The sequence below is a fragment of the Euwallacea fornicatus genome, chromosome 14, assembly GCF_040115645.1.
Source record: "Euwallacea fornicatus isolate EFF26 chromosome 14, ASM4011564v1, whole genome shotgun sequence".
NCBI classification, from domain to species: Eukaryota; Metazoa; Arthropoda; class Insecta; order Coleoptera; family Curculionidae; genus Euwallacea; species Euwallacea fornicatus.
Genome location: NC_089554.1, coordinates 3444937 through 3459617, shown reverse-complemented (window position 1 = coordinate 3459617; position 14681 = coordinate 3444937). Strand labels below are relative to the sequence as shown.

The window sequence follows — 14681 nt, the reverse complement described above, 5'->3', positions numbered from 1 at the left end:
AAGAGTGCAATTTTCTTTCATTTATTAGATCTATGATCAGACTCAATAAAAATTATTATTTTTTTTTGTTGGGAGCGAATATTGGCTCACGCCCTAGTAGACAACTCCTACCCGTGTGTGAGGTATTATTCTCAAAAAAAAAATGTTTAGAAAGCACAATCCGTCTTAAACGCATTGAAGATATTTGTAAATTCATCTATAATAATTTAACATCGTCCTAGAACCATCGATAATAGGGCCATCCTGATGTACATTCCCCCTTCTGCTTGCCTAAAGTAAGCAGCCCTGGGATCGCTATCGAATTCCGGGCTGATTTCATCCACTCTGGGCAGTGGATGCATCACAATCATTCTCTTTTTGGCTTTCGTCATTAGCTGCGGAGTTACAGTAAAATGACCACAAGCCTGAAAAAAGTGAAAAAAAAACTTAGGTAAAGGTGATTAGTGTCACGACAAGGTCTCCCTTTTTCCTTCCGTATTCCATGTTTTGAGGAAGTTTGGTTCCACCTCATCGATTTACTCATACTCTCAAATTACTGTTTTATGGTAATGTGAAATAGCGCAAAAACGATTTGCCACCATAAAAAACCTTATATGAATCAAAATTGAAACAACAACTGCGATTTTACTTCAGAAATTGTTCTTGAACCATTTCGATTACTCACGGATTTTTTTATATCGACTGTAAAATTAATCTAAATAAATATAAATAATTGAAAGAGAAAAAATTGCCTTTGTTGCAACAAACCTCCAAAATATCTTTATGGGCATATTGCACTTGGCACAATCTGCATGGATTGTATTATTTATTAATCCATGCGGGTATTCCATTTTCCATATGTTACTTATTTTATGGTTAATAGACAGACTTACCTTTTTATAATCCTCACGAGTGGCAAATCTTTCCTGTTGAATTCTGGTCATATAAAGCACATCGGTATCTGGCAACACCTCTTCCAGTGTGTTGAATTCCTGCTGGTGAATCCCCCTCTCAGCAACGAATTTCATTATTTCCGGTGGCATCCTCAGGTTTGACGTACACACGTACCGTAAATTAACGTTGTACAATGTTAACAACTTGGCCAATGAGTGCACGGTACGTCCGTTTTTCAAATCTCCCACCAAAGTAATGACCAGGCCATTTACCGTTCCAATTTCCTCTCGAATTGTAAAAACATCCAAAAGGGCTTGGCTAGGATGTTCTCCTATTCCATTGCCTGCGTTTATAATTGGTTTTCTGCATTGCAATGACGCTTTCTGCAAATAAAATTGTCGTTATCAAAGAAGCTTAATTCTACTTCTACAACGTACAAGAACTGGTTCCTGCCCAGGGTGCCTCAGAACGATGACGTCGGAATATCCAGCCATTACGGCAAGGGAATCTACCAAAGTCTCTCCTTTTTTCACGGAAGAACTGCTTTCATCCATGTAGATTACACTTCCACCTAACCTTTGCATAGCAGCAGCGAAACTGCTGCACGTTCTGGTGCTTACTTCGTAGAATACCGAAGCCATAAGTTTCCCTTTTAATATGTGATCTAATGGTCTTTCCTTGGAAACATAGACTCTAGAAAACAATTTTTAATGCAAACTTTTTGTGACAATTGTATAACAATCCGACGACCAGTTTCAACTTTATTAATTCCCATCAATTCAGTTCAGAGACAATAAGGACAACAAAAGTGAGTTAGAGACTACATGAAGAATCTACATCAAGAGCTCTAGCGTTCAAAACCCAATACTGTTCTCAACAATACTTGTTCCTGCGGGTGATTGGAGATAAACTGCTCTGACGAGAGTCAAGACACTCGAAACTGGTATTCCGGACGCTCCACTCGATCATGCGCACTCACAAAATAGTGACGATAGTTCGGTTAACTTACCTGAATGTTTGTGCCAAATTAAAAATGTAATTTAGCTGTTCCTTTGAAAACATATCTACACTAAGAATATGTTTCCCAGTCACCCCATGGGCATGGTGATGAGATATCTCTGATGAAACATGCGTTGCCAGGAGGCCTTCCCCTTTACTTCTCATTTGCCTTTCTTGATTCGAAAAACTGTCGGTTCTTATTCTTGAGGTCAGAGGGGGAATTGGAGAAACTACCGAGCGTTCATGGATGTCGTTGGCGAAGTGAACCTATTAAACGTTCAAACTTAAGGTCAATTATTTTTTTTTTATACAGGGCGCTCATCCTTCAGATGTCATCAATAGAATCTCAGTTACTTTAGGAGTACGGGGTTAATTAAATTTGAGCTACGCAAAATAATACGTTTTTCATCGGCAGTATTGTCAATACTATCCTCAATATCCGTGAATTTGCTGATGATTTTTTTTATACAGTGCTTGTAAAAAGTATTGTAACACGTTTCTCATTTTCATAAACCTGATATTAAAAAAAAATACTTACGTATAAAAACACGTATAATTTTATAAAAAAAAGGTTTTTAATGCATTGTTCTTGATGTTTAATTTTCTCTCCTCTATCCAGCTTCCACTACTACCTTTTTGTTTTCTAATGAAAGAGTATTCATTGCAGTACGCCAAATCAAAGGTAAGTTAATAAGGGATACAACGGTATACTCAGAAATAAAATTCATCGTTTGATATACCATAATGGTTGCTGTTCTAATCGCAAATAAAAAGTTAATAGGAATAGCTGGATAGGGGTGAAAGAATTGAACATCGAATATAGTGCATTATATGCCTGTTCTAAAACAAAATTATTCGTGTTTAAGCATTTTTAAAGAAATAGTTATAAACGTGTGGCAATACTTTTTATAACCGCTGTATAAGTCTGATATGGTACATTATATAGGGTTTCAACCAAGATATTCTTATGGATTTTAGTGTGGTATATCGCCAATTTGAACATACATTTTTTCAATGAACGTGCTCATATTTTTGAAATATTGACTACCAGCAGGCAGGTTCAACGGGGCCTAATCAATCCCACGAACTATCCTCCATTGGATAAATTCAAGGCGTTAATAAGCTGAATGTGAAAGCCAAAATGAACTATTAGTACACAGAACCCAAAATGTGGAAAGGCAACATCACAAGCGCCATGTTACCTGCTTCCTCATATTACTCCTCATAAAATCATCAGTCGACGACTGAAAAAACAAAACTGTTGAGTATTTCAATTAGGTCTCAACTCAAAAAATAAAGCAGATAACTTCTCCGTTACCTTATTATCTGCAGATAAGAGCTTTGAAAACATCTCGTTGGTATGACCGTCATTGTCATAATCAGTCCTGTCCAAGTGAGGTAAAGGCGACATTGGACGGTCCAAGGCAGAAGGCGGCCGCAGTTCGTTCAACGAGGCCGAGAGATTGGAGAATAGCCTCTTGTCCAAATCTCTGACGTTCTGGCCAAAACCTGTATAAAAGTGTTAAAAAATCACAAAGTTGCTTCAACACAACTCACCTGGCTGGACCAAAACTTGTCCATCAACATATGCGACTTCGCCTCTTAAAACCACCCTGTGCACTGCTCCTTTGATTTTCTTTCCAGCGAATGGGGTCCATTTCGATTTACTATAAGGCATTGCCGCTGTTGGGAAATATACTATAGCATGAACATTCCTCCTTGAATCTTTGGCGACTTACAAGGAACAATCCACTCCTCGTCCATATCAACCTCAACGTAAGTGTTGGGCTGCTCGGGAAGGCCGAATATTTTTTTAGGGTTTTTATAAAACTTGTTCACTACATCTTCAATGGTCAATCGGTTCTCGTTGATAGCGTTAAGGAGAAGTGGTAAAATAGTTTCCAAGCCTAATGGTCAATAGCTAATTTAAAGTGAAGTAAATTTCGGTACAAAATGAATTAACCTGGAAAACCTGGAGGGGGCGTGTCACTTAATTTCTCCTCAATGGTGTGTGGAGCGTGGTCAGTGGCGAAGCAGTCAATCACGTGCATATTATCCCACAAGGCTTGTTGGTCTTCTGGGGATACCAGCACCTATAAGATGCAAAAAGAACCCATATGTTCTTCAAAATGTGAGGAAGTTAAATTCACTTACAGGCCTGACTTGGCTCTTTTGAGAGCCCAATTTTTGAATGTCTTTAGTGGACAAGAAGAGGTGGTGAGGGCACACCTCGCAAGTCACTTTCAAGCCTTTTTCTTTGGCTGCCTTGACTATAAGAATCTCTTCTTTTCTGGCTACATGACATATGTGAACCGGTCTGAAATAGTGGAAAAAATGTTGGAAAATGAAAAATCGACACGGTTAATCTTTTTGGGGCAATTCCTTCACGCCTTCCTGAGATACAGGTGCTTCGAAAGTGGCAGGAAGTAGGTGCCTCCCTGCTTTAGACACTTTGTGAAGGGTTTGCAAACTGTCTATTCATTTTTAATGGGCAACCGAGAATGAATGGGTGAGATCCATTATTCTCTACGAGGTTATTTTAAGAGGAGAAACTATCTTTGGCATTTTAAAAAACGGTATTTAAAATTTTTACAAAAAGGTGCTTTAATTGGTTTATCAATAGCCAACTCTAGGAAAACTAAATATTTATTATACAAATCTAGATAAAACTGCTTAGCAAAAATTACTTTTTAATTCCCAACGTGAAACGATAATCACTTTGTCAGATGTGCGGTAAAGCGTGGAATTATTGTTTTGCATTGCATGTAACCCTTTTGGTAAATTCATTTTATCTTCAAATACGTTAATCTCTAAATGGAAAATTTCCAAGAATAAATGCTGTATCGCCTCGGTTGGCGACCCAAAATATTTGGGAATTCCAAAAAGATTCAAGGAAGTTATACATTTTTCCAATGCCACTTACGTAGACAGATAACTAATTTCTTATGACACGAATTTAAAGTCCGGAATTCTAGATCCTCCATTAGGCGGTTACTAAAATGATTTTTCCTCTTAATATGCCCCTATAATTCACGGCAGGGAAATATATAACAATACGCAGTTTCGTGATAGTAATAGACGTCTTGCCATATTCGATATCGACGAGTGCACTTTTCTTTAATCAAATAACGTTTTGGGAAATCCGTGCAATATAATTACGTACCATTAATGTAACAACATATCAGATATAGATGGAAATAGGCATATCTAATATTTTAAAATTGATAATGTTATATTTAGATATACCCAATCATCTCAAGGCAATAACCATACCAATGCACAAAAAAGCTTTGTTCAACTCAAGTTTACGCATACGAAATAAAAGATCCTCTTTCAAGGATTATCCTGGCTCACACTTGAAGGAGATCAGACCCTTTCCATTAGACCCATGGACCCAAGAGATCCTAGATCAAAGCATTGTTTGGCGACGAGGGTAACAGGCCAATGACGTTGAAACTGTGATGGTGGCGATATAAATTTTTGGGAATATTTACATCTGAGAATTGCAAGCTTTCTACTACCTTTTGGTTGGAGCACGCTTCTTCCAGCACAGACGAACTGAATTTTCTTAAAGAAAAATCAACGCATGTTACAAGAAGGACAATATGGCTTAAACATATCTCTAATACGCCTCCACTTCATTAACTGTTAACCCCATCAGTGGCGGACATGGGCCATTTCGTTCAAAGCTCTTTGATTCATTTCAATACTCCGAGTGGAGTATTGAAATTGTTAGAAACGTGGATGAGTATCCACATTTCTCACAATCTTCTCTCGGGGGACGTTCCCACAATCCACATCAAAAACAGGCTAGAATAACAGTTTCACGACCTGAGCAAGGAAAGATCCTCAGACGGATTCTCACAAAAAGGCATCCTTACATGGATCAGATTAACTTGCAATCTCCTTCTGCTGCCATTCTAGTGGTTTAATTTCCTTGTCTGAGCTTAATTTAAAAAAATTTCAATGTTGATCTTCCTAAGGTGCATAAAGTTAAAAGTAGCTTTGGCACGTGTTTTTTAGACCCATTAATAGTAGTGTAGGAATCTTTACATGGATCAAATACTGACTTCACTTCAAGCGTGGTTCGCTTTCTTCTGGAATCACAACCTCCAAGTGGATAATACCTACGGAATGAGGTCAGAACCACCCATATATTATCTGTTTTTTTTTTATGGACAAAGAAAGAGGTTTCTGTTCCTTTCCTTCATATTTGTGGTTAACTTTGTCCCCATTCTTCAAACGGATGGTTCGCAGCTTTCGCGTTAAAAACGGGAGTCGGTATTGGCAGTTTAAAACTGCTACGAATCGTCTCAAAATGGGTTAAAACTTTAGATTTTTTGGTTTCAATTCTAGACTATTTTCACTCATTTTGACTTGGTTTTCGTTTTAAGTTTTTTCGTCGTCTTTATGTGCGATTGTTAATTTTAATTTTATCGCTTTATTTAATTTTAAGTACGAAATTAAATTTCTGTTAATTAACGAAAAAAAAAACATTAAAATGAAACTAATATCTTAATTTGATAATATGCGTTTCAGTTCGCTCCAGTTTCGTGCTTTCCTTTGCCTGTATTTGATCTTGGTTTTTTCTCCTGCTTTACTTGGCCTCGATCAGTGATTCCCTTGCTTGAATGTCTATTTTACCAAAGTTCAGTTGGTAAAAATATATTAATCTTAATGAATTTACCGAAAAAATCTCTCTAATCTAACCTTGCGGCTTATTTTTTAGTCAGCTTTGATTTGCTTATTTTCATCTAATAATAGGATATCCATTAGGCTCTAAGTTATTGCCGGCGACATGGCCTGATTAACTAAAATTAATGATTAAGTTAACCGCAATTAGATTTATTGCATTTCCTGACATTAGACATAAACTACTTTTGTCGCACATATTTTTTATTAATTTTTGGATATATAAGCGTTACTAACTTAAATAGTAAAATGAATCTTCTCTTATTTTTGATTCGACAGAACACTAAAAACCATTGCAGCTACTCGACAAATTCAGTATCGAATTTCTCATCTCCTTGCAAGCGTCGCATGCCAGTCCCAATTATAATATTTTCCAGATTACCTAAATCTGGTGTGAGCAACGGCCGTGGAATTTAATGCCATATGTCACATTTATAGGTACCAGGTGCGGAAATAATAAACATAAAACAGTTTTTGCTGCTGAGGTATTTTGCAACAAAAAATTTTACCTGTTAACTAAGCTGGCGAGGAATATTATAGCGGCAGTGGTTTGACTCTCGGCATGGACGCACAAAGGTGCTTTTTTGGGCCAAGCACTCAGATGTTTGTCCCATTCGGTGAGATCGTTGAGCCGCAGAGTGGTAAACGTTTCATTGAGGTACATCTTCAGACCCGCAGCCTCGTTGGCTAGTTCGCAGATTGAACTAGCGTTATCGGAAGAAGCGCCTAAAAATACAATTAAAAAAAAAATAAATAATTAGTTCAAGCGATAATCAGGCGTCGTAAAACATTAATTAATTACACACGAGCTTTATAGCTGTTTTTGATGATAAAAAACTAGAATATAAGCAGTAAAATACGGAAAAAAAATCTGTTCTTTTGGTTGTCTTGGCCAATGATGGTTTTTATTCACCTCTCTGAACAGGAAAATGCCTATGCATCCTTATACTGATATAACTTCGGTTCTCCATTGAACGTGAAAAAATATCTACCTACCTGCATATCTCTGTGGCAGATAAGTAAGTCATAGTCCGTTGGAAAGTCCATAGAAAAAATTTAAAAATGTCTGGAATATGACGAGACTGGAATTTCGTAATTCAGCATGAATAGCTTTCACATCGAGACCTGTCAATGGTGTCAATCAAGGAAATCATGCTTGTTGGATTAAAATAAAATTTCAAGGGTTTAAGGCGAACAATTAATTATTATCATTGATTCTTAATGTCTACTTAGCGCACGTTTATGCTGCTTAAATTTAAAAATTATACAGGGTCCGACAGGTATATGGAATAATGGAAATAACTTTTTCAATGATTTTTTTTATCAGAGAAAGTTTCCAAGTAAAAGTTACATGGCTAATTTGTTGGCACTTTTTGATGACCTTGAACTTTTTCCCCTTCGCCTATAATAGTCCAACTTTTGTTTTTCAAACGTGACCCTTCATTTTTGACTTGTTTTATGGAATCTATTCTTAGTTGTGAATGCAGATGTATAGATATTTAATCAGATATATCACATTTGTTCGGAGTTCGAAAAGAAAAATTTCAAACAAATATTTATTTTCTGAAAAAATTAGATTTAATCAGAAAAGCAAAAAAACAGAACACATTGTGTCTGTTTTAAACATTAAGTAAATAGCATTCTGAAAATTTCAATTGTGAACTTAAAGAAAAGCAATTTTTTACTTGGTAAATAGAGTGGCCAGCCTAGTCACCTGATTTAAACTCCTGCGATTTTTTCCTTTCGAGCCATTTGAAACATCAAGTTTATAAGGATCAACCAAATAACGTAGATGATTTGATGGCTCGTATAGTCGATGTAATGCAATCGATCAAACAAGACCTGTATGCTCAGGCGAGAAGACAATTCATGCAACGAATAACACTGTATTTGGATAATATAGAATATTTTAATTCTTCTAAGCAGTAATTTGTCACTTAACTTTTCTCATTGATTTTTTTTTTTTTAAATAAAATAAGGATTATAATTTATCTGTCGAAGTTTTTCTTACTTAACTTCAATAAAAGTTAATAAGTGTAAATTTCATAAACCAAGTCAGAAATGGGAAGTTACAGCTTAAAAACAAAAGTTAGATTTCGTTGGACTGTTACGTAGCATGGGAAAAAAGTTCAGTGTTAGCAAAAAGTGATCATAAATGCGCCTTGTAGCTTTTACTTAAAACATTTTTTGATGGAAATTATAAAAAAACTTATTGCTATTATTCCATATGACGGACCCTGTATAAAGAAGGCCAAAAGACAAAAGAGTTCGTTAAAAAATTTAATGATTCAATTTTGGCCTCGCAGATCGGGGTCACCCGTATTTTCGTCCTTTTATCTCTTGAATAAAGATGTTTCTTCTTATGAAATACCATGTAGGTATTTTATCTCCACTCGACTTGAACTGTTTATATTCGACTTTTCTACTTTTCATGACGTGTCAATGGTTAAAAATACAGATGTGTACTATCACAAAATATACTGGGATATACAGGGTGATCGATAAAGAAAATCTTTGAAGGGAGCGGTGAACTGTAAACCTACGGTGTTGATTAACCAATCTCTTCATAAAACATCTGCCTGCCTTATGAGAATGATCCCCGAAATCCCTGTCATACTTCAACACTTACTTGAGGTTTCTTTCATGATCACCCTGTATTATTAGTTGTCATAAAAACGCAGTCACATTTCTAGCGAACATGGAGAAACAGACAAGATATTCGAGATAATAAGGAAAACATTATTTTTAGTAGTAGTATCTTGAGGGTTTCCATATTTGATGGACAACCACGTTCTGGGCCAAGCAAGCTGTCCAGCGCACAAATTGGTCAAAAACGGAAACACTCTAGACTACAGCCTAACGCAACAAAAACACAAAAAATTCAAAGTACCATCAAGTACTAACCTACAAACAGTCCATAGTCACACCTCGCTCCCTCTTTGGCCAATTTCTTGGCTAACAAGAACGACTCCTCGTTCACAATCGGAGGATTTGTATTGGGCATGGCCAGAATGAGGGTAACACCTCCAGCGAGCGCAGCCGCAGTGCACGAAGCATAATCCTCTTTATGCGTAGCTCCAGGTTCCCGTACGTGCACGTGAACATCAATAAATCCAGGAAGTTTAGTTAAATTTCTGGAACTCATGCAATCGGTGTGAGTTTTCATTGGCGGGGCTTTACCGATCAGTCGGATGGCCTGGAATTACCACGGAAAGTATTAAACTCTTGTAGTTTGTTTTATTGACCTTAATCTTTAAATAATACTTCTATATTTTAGTTTTATCTAGGAATTAGATAGTTTGCAATATTATATAGCAGAGGTTTGTGATGATAGATGCAACTAATCGTTTCAGTAAACACACAACGTTAATCTCATATTGTATTAAGCGATAGTGAGATACGGTTTTAATTTACAGCTCTGTGATGTAAACGATTCGTAACTGATAACATTCTTTTTTGACAAAGATTAATTACTTTGCGGTGACGACTTCGTCATAAATTTAATTATTTATATTTTTTTGTCGATTCTAATTTCGCTTACTTCGAAGAAATTCGGTTAACGCCCCCCTACGCCTTCACCATTTACCGAAGTTGCTCAGCTGGTAACGTTATGGCCATTAGCCAGACTTTTGGAAATCTTAACAAAGTTAAGCTCCGGAATGAAATCGAGGCACATTCATAAAAGTATTATTTGATAAAAATCAATTTGAAGGATGGAAAAAAGGTAACCCCTAAATTAACGATTTCAATTATTGTTTAATTATTGGACACGCAATTTATTGTTTAGCGTAATTTCCACAATTAACTCATAAAAAGCAATAACTGTACAAGTTAAATACTTAAACCATTCTTGGAAGGAATGAAAGGGTTTTAAATTTATATTTCTAACACCATTTTCGAATTAGCCTTGCATAAGGAAGACGGCCTTCCGCCAGCTTACGGCACGTTCTGTTGCTCATTTACCTATGTGTTCTACCTAGAAGAGTCCATTAGAAGTTTTACGTGAGATTAACGCGTCTAATCTCCCACGTCTACACAGGTTCTATGAAAACAATGCTGCTAAAATGCGTTTAATGGAATCACATTTTGATTTTCCTTAAAAGTATTCAGGGTGTCCACTTGCGGTTGGTTTTACAAAGAACAGAACAAGCAATGACAGAAGAAAAGAAAATACGTGGATCTAAATGAGATATAAAAGATACAAAGTGTTTGATGTGTGTCACCCTATATGTATAGGAGTGTTTGCAGACTCATCTTCCTATTAACTTCTCGGCTTAAAGTTAGATCCCCCATCTTCGGCTCAATTCTTGACATTTCCCACTGGAACATTCAAAGGTCAGAGTATTTGAAAAATACCTAATTATTATGATGTCAAATCAAAGTTATAAAGCATCTATAACATCTGAATGGTACCACTTAGGGATGTTGTAAACGCTGTAGTACCGCAGTAGATAGAGAAATTTAAAAAATATGGGTTGGGTTAATCAAGGCGAGTAATTATCGCTTTAACAAACATTTGTTGCTTTGACAGTGATTATTTGCTTTTATATCATTTTTTCATTAATAAACTCTTTTATGAAATTTTATAGAAGTGATGGCTGGAGTGGTTGTATCGCTCGGGTCGTGTAAAAGTCACATGAGTACAGAGAACCTCATTCCAGATAATTTTTCTGCTGATTCATATGTATTTGGAAATTATTTAAATGGATAATATTTGTAAGTGTGTCTGGGCACATTTTACTGATCAGCTAAACAAATCAAATACTGTGAAAGTTAATATCTGCAATAGCATAATTGTCTCAACTGCTCATGGAAATCTTTTGGGCATTGATGCCAATTAGTGGGTTCTACCTCCGCGGCTGGTTCCTGAGGTTTTTTTTTGAATATTTCGAAGGACCACTCTCGGTTTTTGTCAGGCCGAGAGAAACCGAATTCAACTGACTTGAGAAGTAACCTTTAATTGACTTATCTACAACTGAAGTCTTAAATTAATTGATTCTTGCAATCGGTGCAAGTATGATCACAGTTTTCTGAGCACCTCACTTCTGGGGTTTGCAACACCAAATTTTTGTTTACTCAAGCTGCTGTGGACTTGAAGAGTATGAAAATTTAGTGAGTGCATTATCTTGCGAACTGCTACGGTTGGTTGGTCTTGAGGAACTCGCAAGTGTGTCTTCATTTTTGGTCGTCGACAGCTACACTCGAAGCGTCAACTCTGGTTGTTACAGATACTGGTTGGACTAACCTGGTCCTTTATTTTAATTGTTTGCAACCACCAGATGTTGGCCCTCGCCTATAGCCCATTGGAGTCGAGTATTTGGGAAGATTCTGGGTTCCTTAATTGTGGGCAATAAACCATACAGCCTGGGTCCTTGAATCAAGTCAAGAACTCTACCCGATTTTATGATACAGCTTTCGGCAATTTTTATTTAAAAAATTAGGAATTTCCCCAAAAGTCTGAATCGAGTTCAGACAATAATGATTCGCACGTACACAGCGGTGTTGTAGATTGAGATACAAATAAAACTCAAAAATAATTAAAAATTCGAATCATCCAGTAACTTCGAGATTTTCAAAAATTTATAACAGAACTAGATTGAAATCCTACTTGTGCTTCACGTTAGTGACATTAAGTGATTTATTTATCGTCAAGATAATCGATAATTTCTGTCTTAATCTCAATTTCTTTTTGCTTAACTTACTCTCCCTTACCTCAACCAGGAGCTTTGTGCATTTTACATCCGTGATCAAAGGAATTGAATAATCAATGGCCAGTCTTCTGGTTCTGTATCCATGGGTCATGAACGAAGACACTCTTCTGGCTCCACCATTCCTCATGGGTATATTGATGACCATGTCGAACTTCTTGCTTGACAGGAACTCGGCTAGATGTTTGAGCTCGCTTTCGCTTGCCATGTCATCTATATTTTCGAAGGTCCATTCCACCGACTGAACCTGTAAAAATATGATCCGGAATCCAATGAATGATTCTTAAATGTTTCAAATTTGAAGTATGTATGGAAATGACCCCAAGCCTCTTTAACAACATTCAGTTTCAATGAAGACGCGTGATATTTATGAGAATAATACACATTTTTTGAGAAAGAGATGGACAATTTTCCTATTTGTTATACAAGGTGATGTACCGAAAAGTTTTCCCCCAGATTTTTTTTTTGGAAACTCATAAATGAAAATCTGCTTGGATACGTAAACCTTAGTTTTCAGGGAGACACAATTTTTACATATCTGTACCCCTTCTACGCCTCCTCCATGAAGGGGTGGTTGTCACCCTTAAAATCTTGAGTGGGAAAGGAGGGCGAGTGAGAGCTTGTTTTAAAGGGGAATACATTCTCTTTGTTATGGGCGGAATGAACTCACTTGGTGGTACTGATTGAGTAGTTCATGATAAATAAAGAAATGAAACGTAAAAGTAACCAAATTTCTTTCCACTTGGGTCAATGAAGTAATTATTGAAAATGTTCACCTCCAATCTTCATGCAACAATAAAGGCACTGTTCGATGTAAATTTTCTAAAAAATTGCATTTGATTAATGAAACTTTAGATTTCAAATTCTCCCATAAGAAAAAGTCCAATGGCAGCAAATCAGGAGGTCTTGCGAGCTATTTAATATGACTTCTATTCCCAATCCCTTTGCCTTTACGAGGAACAGACTCATAATAGTAGGTTTTTCGAAGGATCAAGTTAAATTCCAAAACATATCTTTTTGCGCATTTTGTTTATAGATCTAATAATTCAGAGAAGATCCCACAACAAAGGGGAGTTGGTTCCCTCTATAATAAGATATCACTCGTCCCCCTTTCCCATTTACGATTTTAAGGGTGACCGCTACCTCTTGGTATGGGTTGGAGCAAAGAGGGTGCAAATATGTAAAAAATCCTGAGTGGGAACTTTTCGGTGCGCCACCCCATATATCAAATATTAATTACTGAAGTATTAAACTTGATCCCGGAATTCGTTCAATTAAACTATCACTAATTCTGGAATCCAATTTTCAACTTTCCCATTCATCAAATGGGAGGTAAATATCTGTTTTCCTGATAAATCTCTGGAATATATATAAAAAAAAAGCGCATGTTTGGAAAAACAATTAGCTGAGTCAATTTCAATTAGGTAAATGAATGGTGTTTTTACGTTGTGGACAATTGTCGTGCCGCAATAGAAGCACAAAATTTTGATCTTTAGATAACTTAAAAGCAATTTACGATTATCATAAACAAATACGGGACACATACACACACTTAATAAATTTAATAAGGTTTTAATGTTCAATAGATAAAAAAAAATCACATTTATGAGAGACTGAAATGTAAATGATCATGTGATGTCATTACGATCAATGGATTTCTTTTTGCGAATTGACGAATACGAGTGTAAAAGGTCATCGATTCTGACTTAGCTGGTCAGCAGGAAAACGGCCGAAAATGGTCTGGAAGTACTGTTTTAATACGATTATTAGCTGATATAACAGGTTATTCACTGATATGCAACAAATGAGTTAATTGTTTTTTTTTTATCTGAAATTAGTCATTAACTCGAGGGAATTCCTCTGTATTAGAACTATGACTCTACGATTATCAAGAACCCCTTCAGAATGGGCATTTACAATTCCTTCGGAAATGACGATATGTATTACTTCTTCATTAAAAAATATGCTGATTAACTGTGACGTTTCAGTTCAAAGTCAATTTCTCAACTAAGGGTGCGATCAAAGGTTCTGCAGCCTTAGTTTCATTGCAAGATATCGCGAAGAGATTCATATTTATCAAATCTCGTAAATATCAAACGAGGTGAAAGAATTTTGTCGAGCAACTAAAATAGACGTGTGCAAATAAGAAATTCTTTTACAGCTTCTTATGCCTGTAGCAAATGGATGATGGAGATGGCTATCGAACGAATGAGCCTTAGCGGAATCGTCAGCAATTCATAGCGCGGAAAGAATACGTAAAGTGCTACGTCTCGCTCTCAAGTGTCTGTGATTAAAGGACTTTTCACACGGTTCCGTGCAAAAGTAAACATAACGAACGGCGATGGTAACTGCGAAAGCGAATGCTAAAGTGCTGGTGTGTTAGGAACTCTTTCGTCCATAAATGGGGTA

General features: G+C 36.4%; 1 protein-coding gene across 4 annotated transcripts in view; it reads right to left on the bottom strand.

Annotated features, from left to right (window-relative positions):
* Positions 1-5: 5 nt before the first annotated feature.
* The window catches only part of rudimentary (carbamoyl-phosphate synthetase 2, aspartate transcarbamylase, and dihydroorotase rudimentary), a 32599-nt gene continuing 17923 nt past the window's right edge, over positions 6-14681 (bottom strand). For 2 of the 4 annotated variants that reach the window (XM_066290144.1, XM_066290146.1), the window contains 13 exons: positions 12277-12519; positions 9469-9760; positions 7074-7290; positions 4027-4189; positions 3836-3965; positions 3612-3779; positions 3430-3555; positions 3191-3381; positions 3075-3116; positions 1883-2139; positions 1311-1566; positions 873-1256; positions 6-404 (listed from right to left, as the gene is read on the bottom strand). In XM_066290144.1, coding sequence (XP_066146241.1) covers positions 207-404; positions 873-1256; positions 1311-1566; positions 1883-2139; positions 3075-3116; positions 3191-3381; positions 3430-3555; positions 3612-3779; positions 3836-3965; positions 4027-4189; positions 7074-7290; positions 9469-9760; positions 12277-12519 — 2667 coding nt within the window. In that variant the 3' untranslated portion in view covers positions 6-206. The remainder of the gene's footprint in view (positions 405-872; positions 1257-1310; positions 1567-1882; positions 2140-3074; positions 3117-3190; positions 3382-3429; positions 3556-3611; positions 3780-3835; positions 3966-4026; positions 4190-7073; positions 7291-9468; positions 9761-12276; positions 12520-14681) is intronic. The other 2 variants (XM_066290145.1, XM_066290147.1) reach the window with 1 other exon arrangement.